The 21,100-nt window shown below is 47.7% G+C and overlaps 1 protein-coding gene and 1 long non-coding RNA gene across 3 annotated transcripts in view; one reads left to right on the top strand and one right to left on the bottom strand.

Moving 5' to 3' along the window:
• Nucleotides 1–11,732, bottom strand: part of hs6st1a (heparan sulfate 6-O-sulfotransferase 1a) — a 77,737-nt gene extending 66,005 nt beyond the window's left edge. For both annotated transcript variants that reach the window (XR_003412086.2, XM_035536310.1), the window contains exon 1: nucleotides 10,905–11,732. Coding sequence is in view for 1 of the 2 variants with exons in the window: in XM_035536310.1 (XP_035392203.1) it covers nucleotides 10,905–11,422 (518 nt within the window). In the remaining variant the exon portion in view is untranslated. The remainder of the gene's footprint in view (nucleotides 1–10,904) is intronic.
• Nucleotides 1,623–4,279, top strand: LOC118242953. Its single transcript, XR_004777119.1, has 2 exons — nucleotides 1,623–1,826; nucleotides 1,999–4,279. It is a non-coding gene; the product is annotated as an uncharacterized LOC118242953 (long non-coding RNA).
• Nucleotides 11,733–21,100: the final 9,368 nt, after the last annotated feature.

The following is a 21,100-nucleotide window of genomic DNA, read 5'->3' as shown; positions in this document are numbered from 1 at the left end:
TATCATTAACACTCATCATCACATCCAGATCCCCTCATACCGAAGGTCATCTGACAAATTTCCGGAACAAAGATCTATGCAGAGGCAGCCGGTCAGGCGCGGACATGTGACACAATTTGAGCTTTGGGTCGCCGACAGAGATCTGATCTTTTCCTGATAACCGCCGAGTACTTCCTGTCGCATCACTTCCCCTCGGCACAGGAAGCTGGTGACACGAGGGTGTCACAGTGGGATGAGGATAGACGAATGAACACACACACACACACACACAGACAGGCCCTGAAGCAAAGCATGGTTAAAAGCTGAGTCGAGTCCTATAGGGTTCATATGAGATCCAAGTTCATTAAACTCACTTCTTTTCAACACTCAATTGTACGGTACATTTTTGTAACAACGGCACAAGTAATTGCAGCTTCTGGGAACAATAATCCTTTGTGTGGTACTGTAACATTATTGTGCCACTAGCATTTTTTCAGCACACTGCTCACAGTATTACGTTTTTTCAGTAGCTTAAAATGCTGCGTCTAGCTCGTCTTGTCCATAAATCTGTTAAAAAGAAATAAATAATTAAACAGACATTTCCGTCCAGATGTTCCTGTCCATCAGAGGTTTAGCGCAGGAAGAAGATACCGATTTAGCCTGGCAAGCGGCGCCTCTTGCAGGGCTTGAAGAACCCTTCAAAAGAACCTTCTAGCACAGGTCAAGAGCCCTTCGGAGGCCAATGCTGGGGTTTGAGTGGGTGGGCGGGACGATGGCCTTTCTGTCGGTGGAGCACGGCTGTGTCTCGGAAGCGCGCGAGTCCGGATGAACTGCTGAGCTATGCAGGCAGGGCAAGCCGCAGGGTTCATTCCTGCACGGCCGGAAGACAAATCAATATTCAATATTTCACCAAATGAGCACGGAGGGAAAAATGTTTTTTTTTTTGCCAAGAAACTCTAAACCTCTCCTGCCTATTCACCTGTTAGTCTTCAATTCTGTCTGTCTCTCATTCCCCTTCACTCGGGTTCAGGTTTCTCTGCGTCCTTCACACTCTCAAAACAACCCCCTACCTCCTCAACTTCCCCTTGTGTATTTTCACATTTGCTATGGCTACCGGTAACACGACTGGTTTAAATCTGCGAGGCGCTTGCTTTCTTTCAGTCCTTCCGTCCCTCCCTGCCTCCCCCTCTCGCTCCCTCGTCACAGATCGTATTCCATAATGCGGTCTCTATGTGTGGGCAGACACAGCTCTTCCGATCTCCTCCGCTGGGCCGCACTTGAATCCGGCCGCTGACGGAACACCCCGTTCCCTCTTGGTTTCATCCGCTCCCTGTCCTGTCCTCGCAAATGTACCCCGGGGGGGGTGCGATGGAGCCAGGGATCAGTGTGCTTTCCTGCATTCTATTAGAATAAAAATATGAAATTAAAAAAATAAATAAAAAAATCGTGACACTGACAGTAAATTTCGGATATATATCTTCTTTGATAAAATTCTATTTACTGCTAATTTAAAAGTACGATTTTTTTCTGAAACTTTGTGCATTTCAGAGGGCGACAATGAATGAGGGTCCTGTAAGGACCGTAGTGCATGTGACAGGTGCGGAGACAAGCGGGTGTTCAGCGACTCGTGCTCGGCTAAAAGGCTAGCCCGTGGGAACGCCGCTGAGCAGGCGACTTTTGCCGATCCAGTTCGGCTTCGAGTGAAGAGGAGCAAAAGCCAGCCCGCTGGAAAGGCATCGGGAGCTGAAACCCCACAAACACGGCCTCGTACCTCAGGCGGGTGTTAAAAGCACGGTCGAACCGAAAATTCTAACAGACAGGCTGCAAATAGAGGCTAGTGCTAGCAGGTAGCATTGCCTCGTGCCAACAGACACAACTAGTTGTAATTCAAAGAGAACAAATTCCTATAAATAGAAAGGCCTAGAAACACAAAACCTTCCTGACAGAACTGACTCAGGCTTCAGTGGGAAACAAACCAATTCTTGTCCATCTCACACTAGCTTTGCTTTCTGTTTGTAGTTAAGGCTATGCAACTGGATCGCCATGCCAAGGGGATTAATCGCTCCCCTCTGAAAAGGCATGTGAGGACACGGCTTCTGTTCGGGAAACTCTCCTCGAGGTTGCAGCAAGAGCGAGAGCACAGCTCCGAGCAGGAAAGAGGTCCAGGAGGTCACAGGATGGACCGGGAGAACAAGGAAATCTTGGGATTCCCCAAACAGTCCCAGCAGAGGGGCTCTGGATTATCAGGCCATTTGAGCAGGGCACAGAATTCTCACGTTGACTCGGCCCCTCACAGCGTGACCGCGTCAGGCGAATCGCCTCATTAAACTCGATTAAGGGTAACAAACATGATTTATCTGCGATCCACTCGGTGCTGTCTGGACGGATCCAACGTTGCTGCAACGACTGCATACGGCTATCAAAAAATTCCGGGGCAAATATTGTTCTTAAAGGGCACGGCCCTGCTCAACTCCGAGTGCTCCAACGCAGCCGTGCAGAGAAGCAACGGCGCATATCAGAGGAGTTTTCCAGGACAAAGCCCGGCCCCTGGAAGAATTACACAGCAGGGCCATTGGCACTGAGGCACAGCCGTGGTGAGGCTCACTAACTCTGTCTCCCTAACTCTCTCTCTCTCTCTCTTTGAGGTGCACCATCAATAAAGTCTCATTGGGATTGGTGTGAGGGGTGGAGGCAGCTGACAGACAGAGAGGCATTCTGGGTAATTCCCAGGGGCCTCTTGCAAGCAGTGGAGAAAAAGAGGGACGCTCCGGGGGGGGGGGGGACAGGCAGAGAAGGAAAGAAAGAGTGGAAGGGTTGAGGGGCAGGGTGGAGGGAGGTGAGCCAAACCCCTCAGCGGGGCAGACAAAGGTCGGCCTTCTCTTCCTCCTTCAGCAGGTCTGCTCCATTCTCCATACCCTTCAAAAGACCCACACCATCAAATCTGTTCGGTATTCTTCAAGCTCCAGAAGCCCCCCAGTACTTACCCCCCACCCCCCACCGCAGAGGCAATAAATCAAGAACTGGGGCTTTCTGCTGTCTCCCTCCCTCCAGGAGTGTATGCGGATGACAGTGGTGCCACATCAGGAACGGACCAGGCAGCGGGGTTCAGCTCCACACCACGCACCCGCGAATAAACCATTTCCCATGCCGTTGTTCTCCTGGACGGCACCATATCAGACAGGAGGGGAGCTGTTGCCATGCTCCACCTCTCCAGATCCCTCTTAGCACATTATAACATGCTATGGCACCCAATGTTACATCCCCGCTTGAAGCCCGGACCACTTCTACCCTTCACGAAGAATGAGTCATGAGAACTTTATCAGAAATTAGATTATTAATATAATTATCCCTTAATACTGGATCCAAGGGGATTACGGAGAGTTCCCCAAGAAATGTGCTCTTAACATAAATGTGGAAAGTCTAATGTGCTAATAAGCTTTCCAACCACTTAGTAGATATACTGGGTTTTAAAAACAAACCGAACTGCATAAGTCTTTGGCAAGATTCGCCGCTCAGACAACGGAAACCCACGATACTCTGCAGTGCTAATAAATCTGGGAGAACAGCAGGCCGAGAATAAAGTTCCAGTGGTGGCTTTGGCTCGAAAAGGAACTACCTCATGAAAGCCATTTAGGAAAAACCCTTTCAAACATTCGACACTTGCACTCAGAGCTGGCAACGATTCCCCACCGCAACGAAATAACGCACCATGGAGAAGCTGTGAAATGAGAGCATTCTCAGGGCAAGGCTTCATCTGTGTCCACTCTCGCTGGCTTGGAAGTGGGCCCCTCAGCCTTCGGAATTAGCATTGGAAGAGGGCCCCTCAGCCTTTGGAATTAGCTTTGCCACTTGCAAGGGTCAGGCTTCTCCTTGAAGGAATAATTCACTCAAATATGCTAATATTCAAATTATTAATTCAGGCCAATGGAGACTAATGGGTATTATGCAAATATGGTTATCTTACTCATGCCCATTAGCTTTTATTTCATTTTAGACATTCGAGCATTTCAGGGGTGGGCATTGAATTTTGTCCCTACGACTTCTGTGATGTTGGGCTCCTGTGTGTTCCTTCAATTCGCACATGTACCCAACATCCGAGCTCTGGCACTGAGAGCTCGAACACCAAGAGATATGAAGTTTGGCCAGGTGTTTCACTCAGAAAGGGACTTGCTTGGCGAAGCGAGGAGAGGAGAGGAGACTCAGATGTAGCATTTTGCTAATTAAAGCTCGGCCGAGTTCCAACTCGCACAGAGAGTGCGGGGGCCCTAATTATGAATAATAAAAATGTCTGCTAATCAATCACGCCGCAGCAATTTGTCCTGGGCCGGCAAAATCAATCCCAAGCATCCATCAAGGGGTTTTACCTGCCACAGACCAGCCCGCGAGGACTACCGAGCGAAATTAGCTTAAGCGAATGCGTCGTGTGTGCCAACAATCCGCGTCGAGAACTGGGGAAAAAGAAGGAATGAGAGTTTTAATTACTCAGTGGTTTGAGGTAGGAGGAGGTGCAGGAGGAGAAAAAGGGCAAGGAGGTGTGAGGAGGAAGGAGCAGGAAGCTGTGGAGTTAAAGGTGATGTGCCTGCGTCTGCGTTCTTTTAACCGTGCGCCGGGGGGGGGGTCGATGGGGGCTGGGTTTGGGGTCCGTCCGGAACAAACCTCTCTCCACAGACCACACGCACCACATCCAGGCTCCGGGCTTCTGATGTTTAATAATGGAACCAGTGGAGGGACTCGGAGCTCAGAGTTGGCCAGTCCCGCTAGGGAAGATGAAAGAACATGGCCAAAGCAATGAGAGGAAAGATGTGGCGAGCTTTTAAAGAGATTAAAAAAAGAACAAAAAAGCCAGAAGCAAATATTATATACAAGGTTTGTGCCAAGTGAGACTCCAGGTATTTGGAGTAGTAGACAGGGGGGAGGTTATTCTAGCTCAGGCGCTGGCAGGAAGTGTCCACATTTCTGGGCTGTCTGCAGGTATGTAGTGCAGGAGCCACAGGCCTCTCAGAGTGCTGGATATGGTTGGCCAGACTGCAGACTGACAAGACACGGTGCTTGCTGGGCTTCAGTACATACTACTGTTCTGAGAGGACCTTCCTAATACACTTGGAGTAGACATGCCAAGGATTCGGTGAGGCTGCATTTTGACCCGAGAATGGATGAACGAACACACACACACACACACACACACACACAGGGAGGACCTCCACCTGAATAGTCACTCACACATTGATCCGAAAAGACATTACTCTTGACTGACAAACCCCCCTCCCCCACCACAAAGATATAGTAAACCCACGCATTACACATTGCCAACATTGAACAGATTTATTAGTTGCTACTTATTTGCTTATTTTGCTACCAGTCTTCCATCGTTCAGCAGTAGCAATGTCAGTATCTTTGAGGAAAATGCTCCTTTAAAGAGGAAAAGGAAAAACAAACAAAAAAATCCACAGGGAACAGCAGCTCAGACTATCGTGCTGATTTTGAACACTGTTGAGCAATTACCAGGCGGCCGGTACCGGCGGAGCAGGGATAACGAGCAGGTGTGGGGGCGAAGGCGACAGACCTTATGCAGCCGGTGCGAGCGCCCCGAAGAAAAGCGCCTTTGATCCTGATATTTCGAATTGGAAGGCTGCGACCCACGCCGCCACATTCTGAAACTTCTCTCCCGGAAAAGACAAATGAGCGCGTTGTTTCCGAGCGCAGGGAAGATCTCACTGTAAGCGATGCGGCGAGCACAAATTGACGGAGGAGGAGGGAAAGAATTCCGCGAGACAAGGCGCGTTGAGATTGATTCCCGACGGGATCGGCGTCAGGGGGCGTGGCCGAGCTCGGGGTGCACGACACCCGTGCCGATCTCGCGAGATTCGCAACCAAGATCCGGGCTGATTCCCAGAGGGCGGACAGCCACGTAGCGCTTGTGTTGCTCACGCCCAAAGTCAACGGGTCAGGACGCCGTGGTTGAGCCGAACGGGCCCAGCTGGGGCGCCTGGCTGGGGGAGACTAGCTCAGACAGCTGAGCCATCTGGTCTGTTCCTGGAGCCAGGAGAACAGGCGAGAGCGTTTATAGGATGTGGGAGAGACACTCGTCCTTCTTACAGCTAAGTGGTAGCTCTCAGCTCCCCTGCTGGGCATTTCAGGCCTGCACAGTCCGTCTTGCTCCAGCATCCCCGGGCCGGCTCGTGAAGGTCAGCGAGCTGGGTTGTGCCCGTACTGGGAACAGCGAACACTCGAACCTGAGTGTGGCCGTGAGGTCCCCAGGACCTCATTAAGAAGTCTGGCCAAAATTTGCAAAACTTGCCAGCAGGAACGTACATTATAGGTTGTGATAGACAAACTTTAGGTATAAATATGTCCAACACATATGCAGTATGCAAAGGAGTCTTTCTGATTGTTCAGGATGCTGACAGTCCACAGTAAAACCAATCTCGGACGTTCCAGAAAACCAATTTGACTCAATAAACAAATAATTCTGGCCAAAGATAAGTCCAAGATTTAACTGTAACACATTACAACTTCACAGGTGTCTTATTAACACACTTCAAAGCATATATCACATTCACATCCCGGCTGTATGAGTAGTAGTGCAGTGCACTGTACAGGCTTTCTGGTTAGAGTGCTATTGTGCGAGGACGGGGAGCGGAGAGTTGCCACGATGGCTGTTAATTATGCCACCTGATAACCATCCGTTTTTCATTCAATATTAGCAATACCTGCGGTTTTGGGTGAGATACTACTTACAGAACCACAGCGCCAGCAGAAAGTGGGAAATGCGAGAAGGTGGTCTCTGTTGATTCCATGCATCCCTTGAGTTTTCTGCGAAAGGTACCTTTAGGTCACATCTTAAAAGCATTACATTTACTTTGAGTTTTTATTCAACAACATAAACTCTTTCTGCAGGCCCTAACAGTGAGTTACCATACTGCACATATGCTGCCTGGACCACACAGTCACATGTAGGCACACACACACACACACACACACACACACACACTCACACCCGGGGGGTATCAGGTCACGGATAAGAGAGACAGTGACCCTAAGAGTAAATCAGCAACAGTGATGGAGTCTTTTGCCCAAATCTCACTTAACCAGGGGTCCCACTCCCTTCGAACTGTATCATCTGTATTTGGAAGAGCTCGCGGACACGCACCAATCACGGCGCTTCTGAACTCAGACACTCCTTGCGCCGACTCCCACTTCCCTCTTTTAAACACCGACCCGTCAAGCTCCGTCAGGCAGATCTGGGATTGGTAATGCATGGGAAGTGGGCATCCGTGCTAACTGAGTTGCTCCCGGCTCCCACAGCCCCGCTCTTCCACGTCACGTAGACCACATGGCGCAAAAAGTCCTACAATGTGACACAATACACGCTGTGTAAAACAGACTGGGGAGGGTGAGTGATCGTACGTAAGCCAGCTGCCCGTTAGTGGAGCCGGCCATTTTAGAAACTGCTGCAAATCTTTCATGAAAATACGTTTCCTCTAATGTTTTGCGTGGCACGCGGGTTTGCGCGGCACGGCCCACCACCATAAAGCCGCACTGTTGAAAAATCACCTCGACAGTTTGATTAGCGAATGCCAACACCAGGAGGACTAGGAATGAGTGTGAGAGAAGGGTAGAAAGAGAGGGAGAAAGAGAGTTCATAAAATTTAAACAACAACATTACAGTTTGGTTTTTGTTCTGTGCCAGCCTTGTGGCCTGGGACTCCAACTCTGCAATGTCTTTAAATACAGGCTGACATTAGGGTGAGATTAGGTGGAGATTAGGATAGACTGTCAGAGCTCAAATCCTTCCAGCATGCGCATACACCCCCACCCACGCACCCACCTCTCCTCACACACACACACACACACACAGCCCTCTCACTCTACCACCCCCCCCCCCCACCCCTACGTCTACACCAAATCAAGCTGATTCTTTAACAAGCTTGAAGTCCTGCAGTCCTCCTAGAAACAGGACTAGTTAAGACTTCTAATTTATGAACACTGGCTAAATTACATAATCTCCAAAATACAATAGGAAAATGGCGGGGGGGGGGGGGGGGGGTAAAGCTATTTGTAAAAGTCTAGTGCATCTTCTTCAGACGTGGCTCAAATCTCACAAGAGTGCAAACCAATTTCACAGACAATATCGTTGCTGTCATTTGCTCATTAATGCATAAGAATTCCCAGCCTGATGAAACAGAGAAAGCCACTGCACCACTGCTACAAGCGTGAGCGTAGTGTAACCAGGAGAGGCAAAAGAGTCACGCTGGTGGAGAGTGGGTGGAGCATGGGTGGAGCACGCAGACATTCACAATCACCGATACCTGACAACGTGCAGACCTCCCGGCGCGGAAACGCAAACGCCGGTGTGTCCGTGGCTCAGTCCATTAGTTCATTAGTTCATTAGTTCACTCTCGTGCTCAAGAGGGACGTGCCACACACACACACAGACTGCGCTTCCGAGTCAGCCTGGCAATCTGCAGTACTTCATTAAACACCCGCAAAAGCCGAACCGCTCGCATGACACCCAGGTCTAGGCAGGCTGGCGCAACGTGTTAAACCACAAGGGAAACGCAGCCCGGTTTCAGTCCAGGGCGAACCGAATGTAAACCATTTTGCAATGAAAATGAATCCTTTCAAGGCCGAGCAGAAGACAACGAAGTGACAGAATGCGAGCGAGATTTGAATATCAACAGCCTCTAAAGGCCTGATTATGCATTTGTCCGTCTTGGGCCGCAACACCGGGTTGCACACTGGGACGCACAACAGGTCTACAAGACGTGCTTTGGCTTTGAGGATGATGGGCCAAGACCAGAATTACTACGTTTTTGGGTTAGGGGGGTTGGTTAATGGCTTATGGGTATTCTCTGTAGCATCCACTAAGCAACCGTCACCCAAATAATTCATTCCGAATTGTCTGCTTAGATGGAATAAAAACTACCCGTGACGTGAGCTGACCAGGAATGTGTGCAAGGTACTGACACCTTTCTTGCAGTGGCAGATAATTGTTTTGAATTTCCATATCAGCCAGCTGGTTTGATGTTCAACGTTGATATTGGTGACTGCTTATGTGCGAACCAGTCCAGATTAGAAGTTGATGCTTGTGAAAAGGACACATATTGCCATCCTCCATGTTTACAGGAAACACTAGAAACATATAGGTCTATGGTTACTAGTATCAGTAGAAAGAAATGTAATCAGTAGATGGAAATGGAAATATTGCTCATTGGCTTCGGGGCAGAATTTCAACTTTATCCGGCGAGGTCGTCCTGAAAGGTTAAATTACATTAAGATCTTCTGACTGGAGCTGTAAAACCTTTAATCTGTCCTTCATGAATTTATAATTTCACAGAAGTCAATCAATACTTGATGACCAGCTAGAGCACCTCAGTATAACCATGGCCAACTGCTTCACAAAACTCTATTTTTTGACGTAGACAAACTTATTGTTCACTGGTGCTTGTAACAAGAATGGTCTTCTGTCATGTCCTTCAGCTGCGACTACTCGACAGTAGCATCATCATTAGACAAAAATCACATCCGCACATTAACAAGGCAGCTTGGGGCTGATATGGCAGAGAGAAATGAAATTTCAAAAACGGGATTCCGTAAAAAAAAAAAAAAAAAAACTGTTCATCTGTTCGAACAACGCAATGGTTCAAACAATCGGTGTATTTACTAATGCTGAGGACAAAAGAACAAAAGAAAGAACCAAAAAAAAAGGAAATGCAAGGACATGTATCGGAAATGCTCCCACAGCAATTTGAAAAATGCGTCATCGCCACCGCCAAATAGTGGAAAGGGGACTGCGTGAGCTCTGCGTTACGAGACATGACCCGTAGAACAGAAAAGGTGCGAGCCGCATTAGGGGAGGGGAGTCCGTGCTATTGCTGCACATCTCTCTTTAAAGTGGGACAGATCTCTCAACTAGAGGAACGGACACGAGCGTCTGCATCGCATTCCTTAGCGCGGCCAACAAGGGGAGAACTTAACGATTCCACAGCCTGGAACTCGCGGGCCGTAAAACGCGCACGCGCTCGCGCCTGCGTTAACTTTACACATCTGCCTGCTGTATTTTAAACGGCGCGTTCCTCAACTAGAGGAATGCGAGCGAGGTATCTGCATCGCATTCCTTAGAAACCGCCGACAGCGACAAGCACGCCGGAGATGACAGCGCAGCGATGACAGGACCCCGTGGGTCATCAACGCAAAGACTAAACTGAAATTAAAATGCATGCATGTAAACTATACTGAAATTAAAACGCATGCATTTAAACATACAGCGAGAGGCAGTGGAGAAAGCAGGGATGGATGTGGCCTCTTTGCGTCCTATATAAAATGCACACAATGTATCCCCACCCGCCCGGTGTGTTTGTAATCGCTAACAAACAGTGTAGCTCCATACTGCCAAGTAAGCATCATAATACAATAAACTCATTGCTTGCTGACATATCTGCTGAAACTACAAAGACGACCGCCAGTGAGCCTCCGCTCGGATCTGGGCGTCGCGTGGTTGACGCCCGGGAGGACGCTGAAGTCGCTCGTTCCCAATGGACAGGACGCAGAGTTACTCCTGTGTTTACAAGAGCCTATTCCACTCAGCTGTGATCTTCCACCTGCAGTGTGCACTTCAGCGAAAAGTGCGAAAGTTTCATTTTTCCTCATGAATCATAAAAGCAGGCGGGGACGAAACTGAAGCTTTAGTAACAGCATTAAAACAGTTCGGAGCGGTACGCATTACCGCGTGCCTTCTATAACTGAACGGTTTCTACTCATGTTCTCGCGCTGTTGCACTCAGGAGCGTTGTGCGATGGGTTAACACGAGCGAGATGCAAACGATAGCCTTGTTGTTGTTTTTGTTGTTGTTGTATTAGACAGTTTCTATTATTTTAACACACAAGTGTGTGGGGGGGGGGGGGGGGGGAGTACCGTTACCTTACCTTTGGTTTTGCATTTTGCTCTCTTTCTTATTTAGAACCCCTGGCACGCAGTTGGTCAGCTCGGTCCAGTCGGCATGTAAACCACAACTCCAGCCGGTAGAGAACCGAGAGAAGAGCCAGGTTTCTTTACGGTTCGGTCGGTAACAGGTACACTTTTTCTGGCCCGGTCTGCAGTCGCAAGGAACTTCTAATCGAACGTTTTGTACCAGGTGCCGTCCGAATGTCGTCCCTCCCGTTTTCTGAATGTGAAGGAAGACTATAACGTCGTCCCCTTTTATCTGAAAATCCACCGTGCGTTCCAAGTCTCTGATGGGGAAATAATATTTCTTGACGTAATGTGGATCGGGAGTTGGGAAAATATCCGCATCGTCTTCAACGAGGTACCCGTGCGGGGACCCGAAGTTCATCATCCCCGGAGCCACGTACTGATACAAAATCAACATGAAAAGGACCGATCCCACAACGATGAATAAAAATTTACTGGTCCTCTCAACCATGTTCCTTCCACTGTGGTTCATACGTTACCATTTCCCAGTTCACAGATTTGAGAGTGCCGAAAACGCTGCACCGTCCCCATAAACGAATCGCGGGTCAGACCACCGCGCACGGAAAGTGCAGCTTTACGCACACATCGCGTCGAAACGCTTCACGGCGAGACGGGAACGCGTCCGTATCAAATCCGTCCGAGTACGACTAGACAGCACGGTCCCGGTCCCTGGGCTCGCACCACCGTGTGCCACCGCGCGTTTACTGGTTTTAAAGTCCTCTGCGCATCGACGCTCCACCACCAACACGCACAGCGACACCCACTTTTTCCAAGCCGCGCATTCCCGACTCGCTTAAATTCAGAGAAAAGAAAACAGCACCGCGGTTTAATATTTTGGTTGCGTTACGCCGCCTACACTAACGAATGTTGCGATGTGTTTTTAAAGTGACAAGATAGAGCCCCCTTTTTTTTCCAGAATCCAATACAAATCCCATACAAATAACTACATTTCATTACTTTGTCCCCTGATTCATTTTTGTATTTTTACGCCGAAGCCTCAGTAATATGATAATGAGCTGGAGCACCAAAATACAAAACCTGTGAAATGTGCAGAGCATCAGGTCTCCATGACTAAGAACAGAAATCACGGTGTAATTTTTCATCTTCAGATTTAATATTGAAACAAACCGTAAGAAATACGGGAACAAAAAATACAAGTAATATTCCTTTTTGTAACTTAGTCCCACACTAATGTGGGTAATTTAAAAAAAAAGTACATTTGAGGTATTGAGCTGAAAATCGGTTATGACAACAAAGTATTAAAGAGAACCATAGTATCAACTCGGTTAAGTTACATCGGCCGGTGGTGTTCAACCGGATTCGGTTCCACAGCTAGTGGGCAGTATTTAGGGCTCTCTGGGCTCTCCGGGAAGGACCTACCTGTCACGGACGTGTTTGTGTCTCCACAGCAAATCCAAATCGTTGCCGTGTGAGAAATTTCATTTATTTTGTGTAAATGGGGCATTTTCTGCGGAACACGGGCTCACGCGGATTTACAAGCTCTATTTCTCAGAGACCCGTATTCGTTATTCTCAGTCATGATTATATAAACACAAATTCACTACTGCATATGGAAATGGATGCTAATGTAATGAGAGCTCTTTTATTTTATGTTGTCATGGTGCCAAGACATACATACTATATAATACAGATAGAACATTAGTTTACATTAGCAAAACGTGATTTTTTAAATCATTATGTAAACAATCATTCCATGGGGTTCTAAGGTTCAGAGTATGCAAAGTTCATGTGTATTATATACAGAGGACAGGCTTAGATTTTTAAACCTATCATATCTCAAAGCGCTGAAGTGCAGCATGGCATGAGTAATAGAGCACACATGCAGTAGACCTGTTTGGTCTGTAACACTGGGCAGGTATGGATGAAGATGATGATGAGGAGTAGGAATGTGGGTGGAGCCAGCGGTCGGCAGGCCGGCGACTCCAAGGTGCCGGCCTGAAGGAGCGAAGGAAGTCTGCGCTGGTGTGTAGATGACTACGCCGTGTGAAGAAAAAAAACTAATGGAAGTCTGGGAAAAATCCCAGAAAGCTTGAACTTCTACATCCGAATGAAACGAGCAAAACCCGGATAGAAAAAGGTCACGCGCTGGCGGTTGACGAGTGGATTCTGCTAAGTACTCAACGAGCGCTTTCAATCCCTGCACCCAAATTATACTACCAAATGATCCTTTAATGCTGGAATACAGTCGTGTATACTTCCAATAGGTTCCCCTTCATTACAGTGATAAAACACCATTTCAAAGGCCTTTGTGCAGATAGTGAGACATGCCCACATGAACGTGATGTGATACAAAGCCAGGTATCCATATCAGAGGTAGAGCCACTGTAATGCCGAGATACATCTGATATTGGCTCATTAAAATATATTTAGAAGTCATGCCACATTGCTTCTTGCCTTTGTAAAAAAATAAATAAATATTTATTATAAATGTATATTACACATTCATATTTGACTGTGTACATTCATATAATAAATATATAATACAAAAGTTGATTTTGATCAGCTCATAATTGTACTAATTGCCCTTTACCAGATGGGAGTGAGATTTTGTGACAGATGCGTGTTGTTAAAAGGCAAACCACACTTACATGATATTCGGTTTATTAGAGGTTCAGTCAGGAGCAGACAGGCTAACATAGTCAAAACACTGAGAACACATTACACACAGAGAATACAGGCTAAGGATCCAATCCTGGGCATCTGAGCTACCCCAGGGCCGGTCGAAGTGAGACAATGAATGTTGAAGGGTCAAAGGTCAGAAGGCAGACCGCCAGTGGTAAATAGCAACAATTCAAGAATCCATCGACGTGAAAGGTCTTGCAAGTGGACAAGTGGAATGAGTAATAGGCGTGATAATGCACACACGCAGTAGACCTGTTCGGTCTGTCACGCTGAGCAAGTATGGATGAAGACGACGATGAGGAGTGGGAATGTGGGTGGAGCCAGCGGTCAGTAGCCCGGCGACTCCCAAGTGCCGGACTAAAGGACCGAAGTAAGTCTGCAGTGGTGAGTAATGATGACAGGATTGGTCAGAGGGAGTTGGGTCACATGACGGACGGATGGCATTTGCGTGCAGCAATATTTTGTCTTCCTGCTTTGCCCTGTGTATGCCCTTAAACGGTTTTAGGTTGTCAGACGGAGGCAGCGAGGGAAGGTGAGTGGGTGGTGCCCCACCCATGAATAAAAGTGTGGCCAAACCCTTGCTACCAAGCTGCAGTAAACAGGTCAAATCCGCTCCACACGATTGAAGGCCCTCTCAGCGTCTAGGGAGAGGAGTCCTAGCTGAAGTATAAAAGATAATGAATACAAGCCTGAGATCTTTCAAAGAAAATAAAAGAGCATCTGTTTTGGAAGGAACCTGCTTGGCCAGATGTGATTCAAGTGAGCAAAACGGAGGGTGGATGCTAGGCCTACGTCCCAGACAACACGTTAACGTCAGGATTAAGATGGAGCAGTAAAGGCTGGTGTGGCACCGATGCCCGATTGTGTGAGGAGATGGAGTCTTGGGGAGGCAGACTCTATTAAAATGCACCAACGCGCCAGTGTCAGGGGTAGAATTCCTGCGCTAAAACTCTGGGAAAACCATCTGGGGCCGCCCACTTCCCGTTTTATAGCACGGCGTCATTTTATTTCCTTATTTGTTACTATTCCGGCCACGCTGCCCATATTTAAATGAACGCGGGTCAAGCTGAAGCTGTCTCGAACATTTTCCAGAACATTCTAGCAGGAAGCGTCAGCTCAGATAGGTAGTTTCGAGTCACGAACGCTCTCCCTCTCACGCTTATTGTCGCCATGGCAGAGTTCATGGTTCCTGCGCCCGCCAACTCAAACTAATGATGTTTTCAAATTATTCACTCAGACGCAGCAAGCACGATTAGCATGTTTTTATTTACAATCCAGCAACCCCCCTCCCCCAATTTGATGTTGTGATTACCCAAGCACCCGCTGCATAATAAGGCTGTGGAAATGTCGCCCAGTAGCTGATGGCCCCGCGCCGACACGGCGCTCTGACTGGCCGAGTGAGTCATTCCATCCGGTCCTGCTGCGCTGCGGCTGCGAACTCTTCATCCCGGTGCCTGGGTTCAGCGGCGATTTCAACCAAGCGCCCTTTTCCCTCCTCGCTAGTGGGAGCGATAGTGCTGCATAGTGGGTTTTTTGTGTTTGGTTTGTTTATTTGTTTTTGCCTGTAACTAAATATATGCAGTGGCAGGCGCCTTTGTAGCTCAAGTTGAGGATTCGTAAACCGTGCCCACGGCCACACCGGGAGCCGATTCAAGAGTCGCTCAAGACCGGGGAGACGAAACTCTCTGGCAGGGATGGTGTCATTAGAAGCCACAAAGCAGACCGGATCTGCTGAAATGCTGTTGTCAGGAAAAAGATAAACGTAAAATTGTATGGAGCAGTCAGCACACTGAATAAACTGTGCATTACTGTGTCACATTAACAATGGGCTTCGAATGGCTGTGCACAGGAAGTGAATGGTACGATAAGATAGCTCGCATTAATATACTGATTCTTTAAAGGGAATGGATCTAACAGCAGAAACAGGGTGTGGCGGGTACTGCTGAAATGGCATGATGTCAGTCAGTGGGCATCAGTGAGAAGCCATGCATAACAAAACAAGCCACACAGGCACACGCATACACACACATGCACACACACGGGGAGAACCAGATGGGCTGCACCGCCACCGTTTTATTTGCGTGTCCGCCTAGATGTTGCCGTGATGTCTAGACCAGCTCTGACCTTCACCTCACCCAGGCCCCTGTTTAAGCGCACGCAAACGCTGCCATCGCCACTGTTTCAGATACTGTTTTCTTCCCGTGTGCAGCTCTGTAGTTCAGAGAGTTTTAGGTAACCCAGGTCAGGAGAAATCTTTACAAGCAATGATTGCGAGGACTGCGCGGAATGACTAACGAGGTATCGATTTCACTTTCTGCCGAGAAACCAAACGAAACTTTATTTACTGAAGATCCATTGTCCCGTACTGCGATGAAGGTCCAGGCATAATTATTCAACATAGGCATTCGTTTTGAAAATCTGTTCATTTCTTTTGGAGGAATGTAGCTAATGCAAAAGACCTTTACCACACTCGTCCTGGAAAACATAGTAAGGGCAGAGACACCGCCGATATCCCGCATCATTGTGGCTGTTCCAGCTAGCACATACAAGTCTGTCTAGACTGTATTTCAAGATCTTTTAGCTGCTGCCTAAGCCTTCAGCCTTGCAGGCGAGCTGCAAGCCTCAGCTTGTCACACCAGCATTCATCAGCCAGCTACTTACACACACACACATACAAACACGCACGTCCACACGCTCGCACACACACATACCCACAACTCTGCCTCTGGCCTTAGGAGAAATACTTCAGCCAAAAGCACTAATATAGCCAAGGGCGAATGAATGTCAATCAGCATGGTTTCATTTGCATGCGTCTACGTAGCCTTCATTAGCCTGAATTCATTATGATCAACTTTAGCATTTCTTTCGGAAAAAGAAACAAAATTATTTCGATCTTCTCATCTAATCAGGCTTGACCTCATTCATTTGTCGGCAAAAGGCATGTAGAGGGACATGAGAAAATTTGTTTCCCTGGTTTTGGAAGCTCATCCTGACATCATAAAGTCCCCGGGGACAGTTTCTGACATAACACGCGAATCATCAGGCCACGGAAGTAACTGGTCCTACAGCAGGGGGGTGGGAGTGGGGAGGGGGGGGGGTGTGTGTGTGGGGACAGTGTAAAACAGGAAGCGCAATTTGCCAGTTGGTCAGACCCTCCCACCCTTCACCTGAGCGTGGGATGAAAAAAACGCCCCCCCCACCACCACACAGTCCTGTCTTCTACTGGACTATCCATCCAAATGGCTTCATTAGCGCTCCGGGGTGGAACGAGCACTTTAATGACCTGTGAACGAAAAGGCACGTGGGGGGAGGGGTTTTGCGATGTCTTCAAGGGACGTAGTCCCAAGATGCACTTGACACTTGGGACAAGCCTTACTCTTTCATGTCGTCTCCCCCCCCCCACCCTCCTTACGGTCATACAACGCCCTCCAAAAAAGATGTATCTCACACGTCGGTAAATGTTGGCTATCCAAGGACGCTGTCACATGCCGGTGCTGCCCTGACGGCATTTAACTAGAACGGCGTCCAAGAGGCTGCTTCCACCGCTCCCGCTGTGTGGGTCTCGGCAGGTCATTTCGGAGCCTCCTTCCCATAGCCGATCGGCTCAATCGCACTTGTGAACGTCTCGCCTGTTTTCTCCTGCATGCTGCCACGCTCAGGCGGCTCCGCAGGCTTTCCGCCGCTTTCTCATTCACCCTCCGCCATTATCAAGCTCATTAAACCGAATCGATTATTTATGTTCTTCGTCTGCGAGGAGAAGAGGGAAGAAAAAAAAAAAAAACAAGCCAGCCGTGCGCACTCACCCGTTATTATTTATTTGCTCATTATATAAGAAGATGACATATTTTGAGCCTCAAACACTTTTTTTATTGGGCAGAGAGAGTGTCTGTGCTCCAAGGTTGACTGGCCCTCATTATTGCTTATGTATGACTTATTCTGCTGGTGAACTCTTCTGAGGAGAGTTTTGTCTTGGTCTGTGTGCCGAACTGAGACTTCAGTACTGTAAGAAGCGCTTAACATCTGGTCTAATGCTGACATTTATCGACATCAGTTAAGTCGTGCAATTTCATTGCGCTATTTCATCGCCTTTCTGAATGAAATGCATATCCTACCACACAAACATTGACATCATATGTAATATGCTTCAGGCTTGCTTTTATATGTGGATGTCAGTTATGTAATGGATGCGTTTATACCCGTTCACCTGATAGCTGTCTCGTCTGTTTCTCCTTCTTTCTCACAGAGATACGCCTGCAGGAAGCTCCAGGAGGTTAACGCTAGTAGTGTCCAATGTGTCCTTTAGTTAATTAGCTTAACCAATGTCCATCAGGTTAGCTAGGAACAGCCAATACCTCTGTGTCTTTAAAGTCGTTGATTCTTATCCAGAAGGGAATCTCTTGTTAGTTCCAACATGGGACAGTACAAGATATGGTACTGCTAACCAGATCAGCCAACTGTACGCTGTGTGAATAGGACTCCCTGTCTAAGCAAGCATATGGGCATATGGGCTCTTGATGGAAATCAATAAATACAAAAACACCCTACATAGCAGATCAAGGATGATCTTTACCACTTCTGTCCGTAAACTACGTTTGGCTTTGGCTTTGTGGCCAAGGGGGAGCCAGTAAGGCACGTCGTTCTCGAGATTGTTCAAAGTAATTATCTCTCCGTTCCAATCACGGCTGACGCGGGGACGTAATCAGCGGTGAACACGGCGAAGGGGAAATCAAATCGACATCCCGACAAGCGGCCACGTTACAGGAGCTGCCACGCGGGCGGGGTGTTACTGATTGGAGTGAGAGAGGGATCCAGGAAGAGGGGATGAAGAGATGATTTACTGACGTCTCGTGACACAGATGCGGAAGAGAAGGCACGGTGGGCCCCAGCCAACTGAAGTGAGAGATGACACCGCGACAGGCTAACTGTTCTCTGGTACGGACTGACTGTTCTCTTGTACGGAGTGACTGTTCTCTTGTACGGACTGACTGTTCTCCACTTTGAACTGAGTGTTTTTTGGTACAGACTGACAGTTCTCTGGAGCAGACTGACCTTTCTCTGGTACAGACTGCTTGTTCTTTGGTATAGACTTACTGTTCTCTGGTACGGACTGACTGTTCTCTGGTACGGACTGACTGTTCTCTTGTACGGAGTGACTGTTCTCTTGTACGGAGTGACTGTTCTCCACTTTGAACTGAGTGTTTTTTGCTACAGACTGACAGTTCTCTGGAGCAGACTGACCTTTCTCTGGTACAGACTGCTTGTCCTTTGGTATAGACTTACTGTTCTCTGGTACAGACTGACTGTTCTCTGGTACAGACTGACTGTTCTCTGGTTACAGACTGGCGGTTCTCTGGTACAGATTGCCTGTCCTTTGGTATGGGCTGACTGTACTGTAGTGTGAAGCTGTTTTCAGGGCACAAAGTCAATCACTTCCAAATGAGCCAGCAAATTAGCGAGATGAGAGTCTGCTAATAAACAGGCTCTCACTTCTCAACTTCCTTCTCGATGACAGCGACAAGCCAAAGATCTGTGAGACAGCATCTTGCCGCCTGGCTCAGTCTTCCCAAAGGGGATAGGCAGGGCCACAAAGCATGCGTTTTCCTGTTTTCTGGCTCCGGGTTTGGGGGGGAGTTGTTTATTTGTTTGTTTGTTTGTTCTGTTCATGGCCTGTCGGTCAAGGCTGTCGTGGACGGCAAACACGGCTTTTTTTCACGGATGAGTTCAGAATTCAGGGGATATCTGCTGCACCACATCCTCGGCACATCTGCACGCCCGGGACCTATTCCAGATCACCCAGGGCAGGGGTGAAGTGCGTGTTTATCATGGCCTATATTTGGAGGTGAGCAGACAGTAGCTGAGCTCATAAATATCCGAGAGCGAGAGGCAGCACGCTTTTGAGAGAGAGAGAAAGACCGAGAGACAGAGAGGGGGAGAGGGTGGTTAGAGAAAGAGAGAGAGAGAGAGAGAGAGAGAGAGAGAGAGAGAGAGAGAGAGAGAGAGAGAGAGAGGGATCCTACTGGTAATGGCACAGAGATATTATCACCTCATCCATCATATCGGATTACGATGTTCCAATAAACTGTGAGACTTGCCGAGATTCCAGGAGCCAAGGTAAGCAGCCACTGCGAGAGACAGAGAGGGCCTGTCACCCCTGGATGAGTGCTGATTACAAAGACCTCCCATGTCATTGCCTAGAGGAAGCACAGGTCCAAGAAGGCCACGCACAGGACGCGTGCTAATGCTCAGCGCTGTAACCTTGGCGACGAGGGGCCAGCCCGGAGTCGTCGAGCCACAAACCTGGGACTAAGGAGCCAACCATTAACAAATGCTCTGGATGAATGAATGCGGGAAAGGTACATAGCTTTGATGTTGATGTTATTGTTGTTTTTATTGGTTTTGTTATTACAGTCATGGCTGTTGTCATTGTGCTTGACTTATTACACTCCAAGGACACATTGCACCCATCATCTCATTCCTCAGACTTTTAACCAAATACTTTAAATATTTGTTTTTATGAAGTAACTGAATAATTCATGGTGGTTCCTGAACAATGTCCCTTGATCATTAACAACTATGACGAGCCTGGAGTTGAACAGGATGTGTGTCTGTTTTGATGCGCCACAGAAACCTCTCCCATCAGTGAGACAGTTAATCCTGACCAGAGTTTCAACTTGTCATAAAGCCAAACATTTCTAACAGCAGTGTAAACACACATTACAAAAGGTATGTGAATTCATCAATAATGTCTTATTCTGATTTAGATAAATGGCTGCCCTCTGCACACTTACTGTAATGTGCTCTTGTTGTGTACTAATGGTGCACCACTTAAGTGATTTCCTGACTTGGTGTGAGGCATAGCGCAATAAAATAATTGTAATGAAATGTAATTATAATCTCCCCACAGTAACATTAAAGAGATCTTGCCACAAGGAAAGAGGCAAATTTAGTACACACTCTGTATGCTTGTATGGGGGAATCTGACAAGAAAAAAGAATGATTGAGTTCATGGCAGGAGGGAGAATCCAGTCTTTAGAATTCAAAGACCATCAGTGACCTTTTTAATATGTAGGGTATTTCATTACTATAGGATTACATGAGAGAATTTATTGACAGGCATAATGGCAGGGAAAGGAAGAATGAGCATGATGTGATGTATGATGTGAAATTTCTACTATTAGCAGCTGTGAATTTCCACCTTTAATATTTAGTTCACTGCGATTCATTTGCAGATCCTAGAACAGGGGTTACCAGCTCTAGATTCTAGATCAGGAACCCCCAGCTCCAGATTCTAGATCAGGAACACCCTGCTCCAGATTCTAAAGCAGGAACACCTAGTTCCTGATTCTAGATCAGGAATACCCCGTTCCATATTCTAGAGCAGGAACCCCCTGCTCCAGAGTCTACAGCCGCAATACAGGGCACTTTGCTTCAACACCTACGCTGGAGAGCAGCAAACTCAAATTAACTTTAGTAATTAAAACAAGTCGACTGAGGCTCTAATGAGCCT

The sequence above is a fragment of the Electrophorus electricus genome, chromosome 18 (genome assembly GCF_013358815.1).
Source record: "Electrophorus electricus isolate fEleEle1 chromosome 18, fEleEle1.pri, whole genome shotgun sequence".
NCBI classification, from domain to species: domain Eukaryota; kingdom Metazoa; phylum Chordata; class Actinopteri; order Gymnotiformes; family Gymnotidae; genus Electrophorus; species Electrophorus electricus.
The sequence above is the reverse complement of the archived record's forward strand: the minus strand, read 5'-3'. Positions and strand labels throughout refer to the sequence as shown.